This window comes from Camelus dromedarius, chromosome 24 (genome assembly GCF_036321535.1).
Source record: "Camelus dromedarius isolate mCamDro1 chromosome 24, mCamDro1.pat, whole genome shotgun sequence".
In the NCBI taxonomy this organism is placed as follows: Eukaryota; Metazoa; Chordata; class Mammalia; order Artiodactyla; family Camelidae; genus Camelus; species Camelus dromedarius.
Genome location: NC_087459.1, coordinates 10,777,652 through 10,791,812, shown reverse-complemented (window position 1 = coordinate 10,791,812; position 14,161 = coordinate 10,777,652). Strand labels below are relative to the sequence as shown.

Here is a 14,161-nt window from a genome sequence, read left to right as displayed (position 1 = left end):
AGAGCCCGGCCACTCTGTCACCATACCTGAGCCAGCTCCTTAACGCGCTTCTCCAGGGGCGCAGGCAGGCCTTCGGGAAGGGAAGAGGGCTGCCTGAATTCCTGGTCCAGTCCCACCCCAAGGGAATCGCTTTCATCATCCATATCACGGAAAGGGCTTCCTTCTGGAGATTCACTGAGCAGCTGCTCCAAGTCCAAGTCAGTCAGTGCGTCCATGGCAGTGGCCGCCTGGAGCAAGTCGTTGTCAGAAGTGGAGCCAAAGAGCGAGAGCAAGGGGTCAGAGGTGCCCTCCAGTTCCCGCAGGCCCTGAGCTTCCGCTGCTGAGACCGCTACAGGCTTGTGCTCTTCGTCCCTCTTTCTCTGAGCCTCTTTCTCCTTCTGAAATTTCTTCAGCATCTCTTTAACACTCAAGGCCCCAGAATACTTCTTTTTCTTCTTCTCCTTACTGGCATTGAGGGCTGTGAAGCTGTAAGTAAAGGAGAAACTGGTTACTAAGGCTGCAGTACCCCTGAAAAGGGAAACGCACAGAGGGACTTCAGCCCTGCTCCCAACGCAATGGTCTGGGAACCTCAGTCACAAGTCCACCCTGTTACTCCTCCTCCCTCTTCTTGGCATGTGGAGCTCCTTCTTGCTGAGACCAAAGCTTGAGATTTAATACAGGTTAGCAAAACAGCGTTACAAAACGCTACATATCCGATGGGTTTTTAAAAACCACAGCCAGGCTGAAATAAAAGCGGGGGCAAGAAAGACATTTCAAGGGAGAAAGCGGAGCAGAAGAGAGCGGCAGCAGCTTGAAGGGCAGCTGGGCTGAGACTGAGTGGGGCAGCAGAAGCAGGACCAGAGAAGACACAGGGGAGCACAGAGGAGAACTGGGGCAGAGGAGGGGTGCCCAAGAGAACAAGAAACATCAACAATCACAGTGACAGAAATAGCTGCCAGCACTAACAGTGGGACAGAGAGGACTCAGATGTCTGACACAGAGACGTGAGACTACTGGCCGCCCACGTGGCACTGTGGGAGGTGTGAGGGGGACGGAAGGCCAGGCCCTGCTGCCTCTTCTGAAGCTGTGAGGAGGAGGGCGAGTCAGCTCCCAGGTGTCCTGCCCTAACAGTTCAGATTTCATCCTAGCAAAGAAGCTGCTGCCTCTCACCCGGCTTTGGAAAACTTGGACTTTTTCGATTTCTTCTCCTTGTCATAAGTGTCATCTTTTTTCTTCTTCTTTATCTTCTCACCACCTTCCTTCAACTTCCGCTTCTGAGAATTAAAGACAAGGCACAGTTACACGGCTCCCTAACTCTGGGAGCAAGTGCACTACACAGCACTGGCCTTGCTCCGCCCAGGGTACATCCTGAGAGCTGTCTTACTTCCTTCAGGAACAAAAGCTTTCAGATCGGGCCTTGGACCACAGACCTGCAGGTCAGTGCAGCATCCCCACTGACAGTGGCTCCTGGGAACACCTGGGCCTCAGGCGACAGAGGCTGAAGCCTGAACTGTTTCTGGTTTAAAACGAGCTGTATGAGGGCCTACCTTGAGTTTAAACACACCGGCAGTGGCAGATAGATTTCAAAATAAACTTATCTTAACTTGTTTTCGTTGGGGTGACAGCCCTGGGAACTGAAGTCCTCTACATGTCTGCAGAAAAGGCTAGTGCAAACTCCCCTCACTCCACACCCTTCACTGCCCTCGTCCCCGCCCTGGGACCAACTCAAGAAACAAATCCCTGCCGAGCCTGCTGGGACACAAGTGTGGATATAATGACTGAGACCTCCATGTTCACGGCACCTCGCCACGGCACACGCATGAGAACGGAACTGCCGACCTCGGCACGGCTCATGCCTTTCTGCCAATTTCCTGAGCCATCCTAAATCAGCACGTATCTGGCAAGTCCCCTACAGGTCTTATAAGGTCACAAAATAAAGAACTTCTGAAATCCCAAAGCGAGCAACATTCTAACCTTTGGAGACTTTTTCTTCTTTTCTTTTATGAAGTCATCCTCAGATTCTGATGCTTGTCTAAACTGCAGGGTTCCTGAATTAATGTAAAATCCTCCATACTTTGTAGTCAAAGAAGCAGGAACAAGCTCATCATACTGAAGGGGGGAAAACAAACCGTCAGCTCCAGGGTCTGGCACTACCATCCAAAGGTGCAGAGCTCATCTTGACAGAGCAGCCGTGACTATGTCTCTCTGTCACATTTCAGACGGCATGCTCAGATATGCTTCTGGTCTATCACTAATGTCCGAGTTAGAAGGTGTTTTGGACAAATCTGATCACCATTTTCAGAGCGGGAGCCAAGGCCCAGATCAAGGTGTCACTTCCTCTCCCGTCAGTGAGGCTGCTTCCTCGAGCTAAGGGCAGGTCCACTCTGACTCCACCCCCAGCCTCCGGGCACTGTCGGCCGGCGGGCGCAGTGGTTCCCACTGGGCATCTTCACGAACTACTTACCGCCTCAGAGTTATCGATGAAGGAATCGGACTCATCATAACCATAACCCATATCAATCAAGTCTTGTATTCGGTCTTTTCTACGTTTCTTTCCACCCTAAAATTGAAAATAGATCATATGCTTCTTTTTTCTTGTAATTATGGTAAGACTACCAAGCATGAGCTCTAGGTATTGCTACCATAGTTACCCTTTTAACAAATTTCTAAGTCTAAGGACACAGGCTTCTTTTAATACACAGAATTAATTGTTGCCTTGAACTCCATCAGCTAGTGACGGAAGGGTGTAAAGCCCTGGAACAAGCTCATACTCCACCCCCTCCCAAAACCTCCTTCCTTGAAGACCTTTTAAAATCGAACAGACCTGTAAATAGTGAGAATAAAGTGGCCTAAGACAGAAGAAATAACTAAATGGCTTCATATGCTCTGTATTAAAACATTTATTCTCAGAATAAATTCTAAGGGTAAAAGCCCTTCTCATTTATTTATCCACTTAGCTCCACACACGAGCTGCTCCTGCATGGGTTTTTGTACCTTAATGTATTTGTTTAATAATTACATTCTGTTCTCTCCAAGCTCTACACTTGTTTCCACATCAGTGTTGATTAGATGATAAACCACTAAAGGAATATGGAAACGTCTGTAAATCTCCCCCACTCAACAAGGTTAAGTTCTGTTGTCCAAGAGAGCAATCTTACATATTTTTCTTCAAATTTCCGGGCAAGGGCCTCCACTTTATGCCTTTCCTTTTCTTCATCATTGAAAGGATCTGAGAAATCTTTCTTCTGTAAAGAGACCATTCCCACAAAAATAATAGTCACAAAAGAATTCCCATAATGCTATTCACAGTACCTTCACTGACTACTCAACACCTATAAACTGCATAATAAAAACTGTTTTTCAAAAAAAGACAAAGTAGAAATATGCTACCTTTCCATCAGTGTTTACCTTACTTGTTTAAGAAAGTAAAATTTCCATCCATGAGATTCAACAGAACGTGATTAAAGCCCACCATCGCCCACTGTCGTGCCAGGTCCTGCAGGGCCCCAGACAGGCCTTCAGTCAGGAACGTTCAACCCACGTAGACTGTGTTCCGTTATAACTCGTTTCCTCTGTAATCTTAAAAATTATCTTACGCATTTAAAAACACTATTCTAAGAAGGGGTCCATAGGCTTCACCAGATTTCCAAAGCAGTCAATGGCTCAAAAAGATTAAGAACCCACAGAAGTAGTGTAAGTTCTTGAGAAATACTCTGCCTTATTGGTTAGAACAGTGGTATGAACTTGCACCTCTCTCAGTGCTACCAAAAGTCACACCCAAGTTCATAGCATTGCCTTTCCTTAGAAGGTAAACAGAAGGAGCAATAGAAGGATCAATAATCTCTTCCCTCTCACTCTCAATACTCACTCCAGATACTTTCAAGCAGTTTTCCAAAGTTTATTGATACTCTATAAACCGACTCTTGCATTTTTATGGAGTAAATTTTCCAGAGTTGGATCTTAAGCTTCTTTGGCATGGAATCTTAATTTTAACAAAAGACTCCTGTATCAAACACACTTAAGACTTTGGAGTAGTCTAAAAAATATTGGATGTTTGTTTGAAAACAAAATTCTCTTATCCCACACTTCCATCTCTGCCTACTGAAATCTCACTCAACCATAAAGGATCAGTGAAATGCTTTAGGGTATACATGTAGAATGGAATGCTATACAATGTACATACTATAAATGGTCTTTAAAACAGCTCGTCTGTATATTCTAATTTCTCTACAATGATCGCATATAATCTAAGTGGTTCAAATAATTTTAGGAAATCCCACCAATCTGGAATAGCACTGGATTTAATGTGTATTCCTTAATGCTCTGTGAACAGTAGTCATCCACTACTTCTTGAGTGTATGAGGATCCACTTCTGTCTCAACACAGCATCAAGAACGTGAGCTCTCTCTGTCTAAGCCCTCCAGGACCCACATTTCTACCAGACTTAAACAATTACCACGCTGTAACTCCTGTTACCTGTGTTGTATAATTCTCCTAAAACATCTACAAGATCGCAGAGTTCCTTTGAGGCTGGCACAGCAGCTTCACCACCTTTATACAGTCCTCAGCACAGAGCCTTCACATTGTGAGAAAGACATGCTTAATGAGTTAATACGTGAATGTGTCAGATTACATTGTGCTTTGAACACTGCAGAGTAGACATGATGAGCCAGGAGTTCTGAACCTGAAAGCCAGGAGTGAATCCCCTGAAACTGGATCCAAAGTATTCTGTGTAGGCCCCATGCATTTTTCTGAAATCAAGGAGGGCATCTGAACCCCACAACTGGTGAAATCAGAGCACTGGGGTTCTAATTTCAATTAATCTACTGATTTGGTTTGAGCCCATAAATAAGCACTTTAACCCATCTCTGCTACTTCCTCTTCCTCTCAAGAAAGAAGATACTATTCCTACTTTGGAAAAGCATTTGTGAGTGGATCTGAGATGTCTTTTTCTCACCCCGCCCATTGGCCATCATACAACAGGCTGACCCTTGGCACAGACTCATTTGGCTTCCATTCTGCCAATCAGATCTTTATCAAGGAAACACATTTTTATCTGAGTAAAGAAAAGTGTATAATCCTTCTAACCAAAGGCACTCACCCCACACAGCACACTCATGGATTAGACTGAAGGAGCACTGGCCACTGAGGCAATCTGCCGGAAACTGCACCTGCATGAGCTCATCGACCCTCAGACATGCTGTGAGCCAAGTACTCGTCTAATCCCACTGCACTAAGAGCCACTCTACAGGTAAAAATGCTGTAGGCGCAGGCCCTTACTAACCTTTCCCTCTGAGGCTAGCCTAGTGCATTTATATGAAATACAATAACATGAAAAACTGATCTAAGCTGTTACAAATCAGGGCAGTGGTTACAACTGAGAGCCAAGGTAGTATTTTGGGAGGGCCGGAGGAGGGTTTCTGGTACCCTGGAAAATGCTGTATTTTGTAATCAAGGTGCAGGTTACATGACTGTATGTTGGTGAAAATCCATCAAGTTGTGTATTTATCATACGTGCACTTTTCTTATGTATACAATTCAGTTAAAAAGTTTATAAAAAAATTTTTACAATGTTAATGAGTTGCTGAAACATCAGTAATAACTAAAGCCGGGTGATGGGTACCTGGGGGCTTATTATGCTGTTCTCCCTACTCTATACCAGTTTGAGAAGTTCCACACTAAAAAAAGTAAAACCAATCTGCCAGGAAAATAAATAGATTCAAAGAATCAAACAGATTCTCAAAAGCCCTAAAGGCTACAATTCAATTCTGGTACCAAATAAAAAAAAGTAAAACAAAACCCACAAAAATAGGTTTCTATTCATCCAGATAAAGAAGCTATACAGATTACTGTGTTTAGACGAAATGAGCAGTCGTGTCCTTTCTTGTCTGTCCTTATATTAGGCTGAGTGAGATTCCCTGAGAAGAGCGAAATGCCCAGCATGAAATTCCAGCACCGAAAAGCCAGGGGCTGGGTCACATTTACACGTAACATTTATAGCCTTGGCATTAAAAATCTGTTATTCATATTAATCAGCCATAATTCAAATCACATATTTTCTCTAGCATAAAGCAGGAAAATGGTTCTAAAAAGAATTCTATCCCTTCCTGCCAGAGGCAAAACCCAGCAAACCTTGTGCCTGCTTTGTGCAGAAGGCCAAAGCCTCTCCAGCGTTGCTTCCTTCCACCCTCTGGAAGCCCCATTCGCACGCACTGCCCTGAGTGTTAGATCTGCGGAGTGAGCCTGAGGCCACTGGGACGTACCTTGTCTGTGGGCTGAAGTCCTTTCACCTTCCCTCGTAAGTTCTTCACCAGCTCTGGGTAGAAGAACTCTGGGCAGCGCTTATGATCCGGCTCAAAGAGGGTAAGTGTAATTCGAACGGCTGCTGCAGCCGGTTCGCAGTCCTGATGCTGCTCCGCTCCCCCAACCTCCTCTTTCCGGGATTTCTTCAAAAATGCAGGATTCAGAGAACCTGGGAGAGAGGTGAACTGGACCCTGTGGGGCTCCGACATGGCTACCAACAAGTCTTAGCAGGTGTCACTGCATGGCTTCTGTTAACATTGAAAAGAAGAGCCAGGTCAGAGCAAGATGGTAAAAATGACTTTTTTCTGTTCAGTTATACAGATTTAAGTCAAAAAGAATTTCACTGTCAAGAAGAATCATTATTAAATTTATCTTAATTACCATTTACTGATAAATACTATTTATCTTATACATATAAATTTTCATATAGATATAAAAAGCACCCCAAATCCTATCATCCAGAGATAATCACTGTTTAGCATGCTTCTTTCCAGTCTTTTTTCTATGCACATTCACAAGATCCTTGACATTAGAGAACCTATGCTGACAGAGTCTGAAAGAATCCTCAGAATTGCAAAGAATCCTCGAGAATACTGGGGGTTTTTTCTTTTAATTTATCCAACACCTTTTTTTTCTTCTTGCTGAGAATAATCTTTCTTAAAACTTCTTTATTTTCATTACCAGCAGTTTACTTTCATGTAGGGCCATTCTTCACAATGACAAAGTTTTTATCAGTTTACAGAGGTACTGCCTACTCAGGGGGTAAGTAAGACCAGTGTCTCGGGGCTTCCGGGGCTCACTTCCTAACACCAGCCTCTCACCACCCAAACCTGGGCCTCAGCAAAGTGACAAATTATCACACGCCAAAGACCTTCAAAGTTGCTTGGAAATGGTGAAAGTATACTGTGAACTCCAGAATTCCAAGGGTTTACAAAATAGAAATATGTAAATCACACTGTATGTACTGTGCGTGCTTCATATGTTAATTCAGTGTCCTGCCTTTTAAAACTCACATTCTATCACATCAATAAAAATATTATTTATAAACATTCTTCAATTTACAAAGAATTGTATGTCATTACAGTCTTGTTTATATATGAAAAATGATAGAAGCAACCTGGAGTCCAGCATTAAGGGAATAGTTGAAAAACACAGCTTTTTTTATTGATTTGTAAGGGCTTTTAATATATTACAGATATGTAACATGGATGATAAATATGTAATACCTGTCATACCTCTTTTTTTTCTGCTTTGTTATTTACTGTTTAATTTTACATAGAGTGAGGTATGATGAAAGAAGAAATTTTAACTTTTAATGCAGTTAAAACTAGGCTCTTTTCCCTTATGGCTTCTTCCATTTCTTTTATGCCTAAAATCTCCTCCTCCAACCAAATAATTCTTGTAGAAGAGTTTACCCATTCTTGTTTTACAGACACATTTTTCACATTGAACTCTTTAACCCAAGTTGAATTTACTATAAGGTGAGAGGTGAGGCTCTAATCTGGTTTCTTCCCAGCATCAAAGTCACCAAATAATCCCTCTTTTCCCTGCTGATTTGGCACAAGTCCTATATACCATAAGGTCTATTTCTGAAATCTATCCCACTATACCCATTCAGTATCTAGACTCCTTAACCAGTACAACGTAATTTTAAAAAATTCTATGATTATATTTTAATAACTTAAAGATTCACCTTTATTCTTTTTCTTTTAAAAGTAATACTAGTAACACTTGGCTGTTCTAGTCTATTTATTATTTCATATCAATTTTAAAATAATTTTGACTAGTTCCCACAAAAATCACACTGTATTTTGATTATAAATGAATCGTAAGTGTGAATTACTTAAGGAAGGTTTACATATGTCCTATATATCCACATACATTATGTGTATTCATATACAAGTAATATTGACTCTTCCTATTACAACCAGAAGATTTGTAATCTCTAAGACTAGGTAGGGGAATAAAATATCTAAAAATGAAGAGTTAATTCTAATTAGGAAGGAAAGCAACTGGCAGCAAAACAGGTTGGTGGTGCAAAAGACCATCATGCACTAATATGTCTAAAGAATTTCTCCTAAAAGAAATTTTCAAGGCCCCCAGACACATTTATGATGCACTGGGTTGTGAAAATAAATGCCAGCTGAAAGGTGAAGGCATTCATAAAAGAAGGCGAAGTCTCACTATAAGAAGAGAATCTACAAGTTAACCAACCGATGGGATGCAGGAAGGTCATCTTAGAAGTGGGCAATAGGTTCCTGCCCTGTTCAGGCAGTAATTTTAAAATGTAACCTTATCTTGGCCCAAATTTTAGATAGTGTAACTTCAATCCACCTAGATGGTAAAAATGCTTCTCTTGGTTGTGTGAGTGACTTTGCAGGCCTGAGAAATTATAGAAATAAAGGCTAGAAAACAAGTAAATCAAACCTATAGCATATTAACACTTAGATTTTGAATTAAGTTTTATAGTCATCATGATAATTGCGGTTGACTGGTACTAAGTCATTTGAAACATTTGAGAGAATCAGACATATTAGTGAATATTACTTACAATGCTTAAGGAAATATAACTAAATTTGAAAGTGTGCTTTTAAAAGACCTAACATTTACATATTTATCAGACTTAACAAGAGTTAAGTTCATGGAAAGCTTTTACTTTTAAGTTTACAAGTTCACTGTTTTAGAATTTTGAAGTATCTGAGAGAACAAGCATATAAACTTTAAATGCAGGTTAAAATATTTAAGGGAATTAAATTTCATAAAAAGAGTTCATCGTTTAGGGGAATTTAATCTGTTAAACTGATGCCTTAATTGAAATTCTGTCAAAAATCAAGTATATTAATTTTTCTGTAAACATTCTTAGATTTATAAATAAAACAAGGTTTGTCAATAAAGCTAAAAAAGCTTTAAAAAGCTAAGCATTTAAATACTCAATTTTAATGAGCTGAACATTATTCTAAATAAAAGCACAGTATTCTACAAACAAAAGCATCCTACGTAAAAAACTTAAACCGATGTTATCCAAGAAATACTAGCCTCCTGTTGTATGTCAGATTATTCCCAGGAGTGGTATTTGTTTGTTGTCATGCACCCTCCTTATCATATTTTCAAACTGGTGAAATGTAGGAACACTAACAATTTTATATGCTGATTTTGTAATTAGTCTCTTCAATAAACTCTTATTTTAATAGTTTTCTCTTACCTTTTTCAAAATAGTCTGTCTTATTGTCCACAGAAATGAGAATTTTGCCCCTCCCTTATGAAAAATTATGTTTTATTTTTGTTTCATATCCTATTGCATTGGCTAGAACTACCAAAATAATAATTAGACAATATATTCTTTGCCATGTTCCTGACTAACGGGAATGTCCCCAGGTCCAGTGTGATGTTGATTTAAGATTCATATATTTTATGAAACCCTTAAAATACCTTTCAATTTCTCAAAAATAAAGAGTTTTTAAGTTAGGACAGTATGTTGAATTTTATTACTTCCTGGAAACTTAAATATGCTTTAAATGATCAGTTCATCTTCAAAACAACACAAAACAGTAGATGACAGTTTCTTAAACTAGCTAAGTGTACTTTGGGGAAACTGAACTCCAAAGAAAAATCAGGCTGCGGACAAGCCAGGTCGCTAAAAACACGCTTACAACAAGTCTCCAAATAACAAAACGCCTATGGGAGATGCGTGTGCACCTGCTACCTTTTCAAGCAGGCGATGACTCAAGAGCCCGGTTCTAAGTCAAGTCAATAATTGACTTAAGACTCTTTGTCTACAACTGGGACCTTCACACTTTCTCATTTTCTACCTGAGATACTTACGTTTAGGGAGACGCTGTGCTGAACTACTGTTCACAGTTCCCCATTCAATGGTTTTAGTTCTAACGTACTGAAACTATGCCCGGCATCTGCCTTCCTGTTGTAACAGTCTGCTCCCAACTTCCCTAAAAGTGTCAAACTACAACAAGGCTTACGCGAAGAGCCCGGTCCCGACTAAGACACGAACCTTTGTCCCCGGCGCGACGCAGGCTATGGTCCCGCGGGCCGCACTCGTTCCCCCGTGGCCGTCCTCATGCCGGCCCGGGAGCCCGGGCTGCGGCGCTGCTAGCAGCCGGCCCCCGAGCCATGCCTCCCGGCGGGCGGCCGACCCACCCCGCGGCCCATGGCCGGGTCCCCGCGCGCCCGGGGAAGCCTCGCCGGCCGTGCCGCCGCGCTGACCCAGGAGGAAGTGGAGAGACGCCGGCTCCACGTCCGCCGGGCAACTCGGGACCTCGGAGCGAGCAGCACTTCACCCCGGGAGAACTTGCGGGGCGGACGCAGGCTCAGAGCCGCTCCCCGGACGCCGACCGTTAGAAAGCGCGCTCCGAAGGACCTGTTCGCCCCCCGGGCGCGGCCACGCACAGCCCGCCGAACGCGGGGCCCCGGGCGCGGGCGGAGGCTGGCTTCCAGGCCGCGCCGAGGTCCGTCAGGGCAGCTGCCGGCGCGGCGACGCCGTCAGCCCCGGGGCCCGCGCGGCACTAACCGCCGTAACCGAAGCGCCGAGAGGGAGGGGGCTGGAGACCAGGGTCCGGGGGCGGGGCGGGCCGCAGGACCGACTCCTTCGCTCACTCGGCCCGCCGCACCATCACCGCCGCCTCAGACCGCGGCGCTTCGTTGTCGCGAGCCGGAGGGAGGGGGAAGGAGCCGGGAGTCTCAGGTCCCCGGCGCGCGGAGACCGCGGCGCCCAGGTCACGTGCCGCTCGGTCAGCCAATGAGCCCGGGCGGGCGCAGTGACGTCAGGGCGACGGCGTGGCTGGTTTCGGCCGGCCCCCGTCACGTGGCCGGGCGCACTCCAATGGGCGGCGCCGCGGCGACCTGATGTTCCCGGCGGCCCGTGCGTCGGCGGTGGTTGGGTGGTAAGATGGCGACTGTGAGTCTGCGGCTCGGCGATTTGGTGTGGTGAGTCCGGGCGGCCGGGGCCGAACGAGGTGCGCCGAAGAGCTGCCTCCCTGGGCGTAGGGTTCGCGGCCCGCCCCGGGGCTGCCTTTCTATGCGCTCCAGGTCGCAGATAGAGGGTGAGACGAGGTGCCGGCGCTGGAAACGACGCCGGGCGGAAGGGGCAGCCTGGCCCCGGGGGACTGAGGCCGAGGGTGGCCGCGGCGGGCCCGGCTCTGAGTCCCGAGGCCGCCCGGGGAGGGCTGCGCTCCGGACTCGGACGCCAGCGGCCACTGTGAGAGCAGTGCCCCGCGCCGCGCGGCTCCCGCGGACACCCGGTCCTCGCCTCGGGGTCTCACTGGGGCTCCCGGGAAAGCATGAGAGCCTGGGAGCCCGCGGGACCATCTCGTCCGGGCAAGCCCATCGAAACCCGCGTTGCAGTGGAAGCGACCTGTGCGGGCGGCTTGTTTGGGGCTGTCGAAACCGGACTGTTGGCGCTGCCCTGTGAAGAAATGGAGGGGGGACTTCTCCTTTACTACTGAAGGCTGAGCAGTGACCGGTGCCTCCTTGGTGCCTCTCGTGGTCTGTTTCTGTGTCCCAGACAACCGCCCGAACGAAGACTGACTGTCGTCGCCTCCCTGGAGCTGCGTAGCTCATTTCTCGACCCAGAGGAAAGGCTTCCATTAGCATTTGTCAAAGCCGGGCTGGTGAATTAAACCAGACTTTGTAAGGGGAAGTCTGTGTTTACAGAGCAGACTGCCCCCCACCCCCGTCTTGTCACGAGGACGCTCTGGACAAACGACTCTTGATGGTTTTTTCTTTTTCTGTATTCCTTGTCACCAGAAGAATGCACATACCTTACGCACATAAGTCTACAATTTTGCTTTTTATTTCTGAAGGGTTTCAGCCTCTTGGGTCCAGCTGTGGAAGCCACATTAAGAACTGCTGGTTGCCAGCTTTTGTTCTGGCACTTGAGGGTGCAAGTGGAGATTTAGGAAAATAAATTGCATGTTGAGTGGGTTGAAGGAGATGGACTGGCTTTTCCAGGGCAAATGCTGACTGTTTGTGTTTTCTCTAGGGGGAAACTCGGCCGGTATCCTCCTTGGCCGGGAAAGGTGAGTGTCTTGCACTAAGGGAAGACATCTGAAGTTGGGTTTGAGGAGGCAGAGCGTGTTAAGATGCAATCCTCTCAATTTTTAGCATTGAGTTAAACTGGGCCTTTTCAGATAACACTCAGAATGTTTTTTCTCTCGTATCAGTTTATTTAGAAAATGCAATATAAACCAGGTCATTTAATCTGCAGTAAATTATTTCTCGAATCAGAAATGGCTTGTGGTAGTCTTTTGACCCTTAAAATCCATTCTAACGTGAATTTAGCTTTGCATCTAAATCTAATGGAAGAGAAGAAAATATATTTTCCAGGAAGAAAGAAATCTAAATGTAGGTTAGTGAAAAGTCAAAGTATTTTTGTCCCAACTAAGTTTAAATCTTCTTTCCATTTTACCATATGTGCTGCTCCAGTACATCTTTGCAGAAGTTGGCATTCCACATTTTGCATGAGGCAATCCCTCATAGCTTTCCAAATGTTCTGTTTTTATATTCTTGCTAGGAGCCCAGGAAATGCCTTTAGGCTGTCTCTTTGCATTATGGCATTTTCAGTGCCTCAGTTGTTATTCTTTGTCACTGTTACCTGTTTCGACTCTTCCTGCCCAGGAATATTTTTAAGAGTGTCCTCTACATTTCTTTAGTGATGACAGGGCCATGTTGCAGGGGATAATGAAGTTGGTTTTAGTTTTAACTTTTTAAAATATGGTCATTCTTGTAAAAGGAATATTGTTCCCACTAAACACTGTCGTGGATGATAGATGTAGGACTCTTCTAGAATATTAGCATACATGTATTGCATTATCTCAGTGGAAAAGTACCAGATTTGGACATAAACTAGGCCCTGGGTTTGGTTTTCTTTTGTTATTTAAGATACTCTCCTTTTGTTTTATTTCTCTCTTTTTCTTACCAACTTACAGCTATGGGAAAAAACCTTTCTTTCCCTTTTATTCCCTAGATTGTTAACCCACCCAAGGACTTAAAGAAGCCGCGTGGAAAGAAATGCTTCTTTGTAAAGTTTTTTGGAACAGAAGATCAGTGAGTAGTGCTCACCACGAGTTTCACTGTCCCTTTGTTTGGGTGTTGCCCTGGGTGCAACTGCTTTGTGAATATTCTAGGGATCCTGGTTCACTCTTATTGTAGTCTGTAAGAATGGCATGTCATTCTGGCTTCATACCTAAATAAAAGGAGCTATTCTTATCTCCCACAGATTGTCCTGTGCAGCTGTCCTGGGGCCAATAACAGTGCTAGTCAGGTGGGAACTAGGGCTCACCGCCTTCTAAATATGATAATCTCATCGAGGTAGTTTCTCATATCTCTACCCAACTCTACAGGCAGTTCTTTTTAAAAGGGTCAGATTTGGTTCTTCTAATGGTTCTTTATCGTTATGGCTTAGGCATGAATTATAGAGAGAAAGCTAAAATTTCATTCATCTTAATAAAAGTCATTGTGTAATCTTACTCTTGTAAAGCTAGATGACTTGACCTAACATTGTAACAGTAAAGCTTTTTAACCAGATCCATCCTGGATTGAAATCAGGACTATTAATTTGATATTCTTTGATAGGCCATGTACGAAGTCACAGTGAGGGAAGGAGTGTGAATTTACTTGAGTTTCCAGTGGTGTGTTTAGCTTTCTCATCACTCCAGCAAGTTGATTACCTGGGTCTAGATAGATGGTTTGCTTTCTTAAAGTAGTTGTGTTTCTGTTTATGATTCTTAGGAGAAAATGTAGCTTTGGCTTTGAAAAGTGTCTGTGACTTTTCTGATAAACCTAATACCAATAGTTGAAATACATGTTTCTAGAAAGTGATGTAAAATATTCCATAGGAATATCTCTTACAAACAGTATTCTTCACTGG

The 14,161-nt window shown here is 44.2% G+C and overlaps 2 protein-coding genes across 9 annotated transcripts in view; one reads left to right on the top strand and one right to left on the bottom strand.

Annotated features, from left to right (window-relative positions):
- The window catches only part of UBN1 (ubinuclein 1), a 37,305-nt gene extending 26,332 nt beyond the window's left edge, over positions 1 to 10,973 (bottom strand). For 2 of the 3 annotated variants that reach the window (XM_031447766.2, XM_064478433.1), the window contains exons 1-7: positions 10,289 to 10,973; positions 6,243 to 6,530; positions 3,138 to 3,224; positions 2,444 to 2,539; positions 1,954 to 2,088; positions 1,150 to 1,253; positions 27 to 465 (exon numbers count right to left, since the gene is read on the bottom strand). In XM_031447766.2, the coding sequence (XP_031303626.1) occupies positions 27 to 465; positions 1,150 to 1,253; positions 1,954 to 2,088; positions 2,444 to 2,539; positions 3,138 to 3,224; positions 6,243 to 6,491 (1,110 nt within the window). In that variant the 5' untranslated portion in view covers positions 6,492 to 6,530; positions 10,289 to 10,973. The remainder of the gene's footprint in view (positions 1 to 26; positions 466 to 1,149; positions 1,254 to 1,953; positions 2,089 to 2,443; positions 2,540 to 3,137; positions 3,225 to 6,242; positions 6,531 to 10,288) is intronic. The other variant, XM_010992693.3, reaches the window with a different exon arrangement.
- A 151-nt stretch (positions 10,974 to 11,124) lies between these two features.
- Positions 11,125 to 14,161, top strand: part of GLYR1 (glyoxylate reductase 1 homolog) — a 30,306-nt gene continuing 27,269 nt past the window's right edge. For all 6 annotated transcript variants that reach the window (XM_031447772.2, XM_031447771.2, XM_010992696.3 and 3 more), the window contains exons 1-3: positions 11,125 to 11,220; positions 12,275 to 12,311; positions 13,259 to 13,338. In XM_031447772.2, coding sequence (XP_031303632.1) covers positions 11,183 to 11,220; positions 12,275 to 12,311; positions 13,259 to 13,338 — 155 coding nt within the window. In that variant the 5' untranslated portion in view covers positions 11,125 to 11,182. The remainder of the gene's footprint in view (positions 11,221 to 12,274; positions 12,312 to 13,258; positions 13,339 to 14,161) is intronic.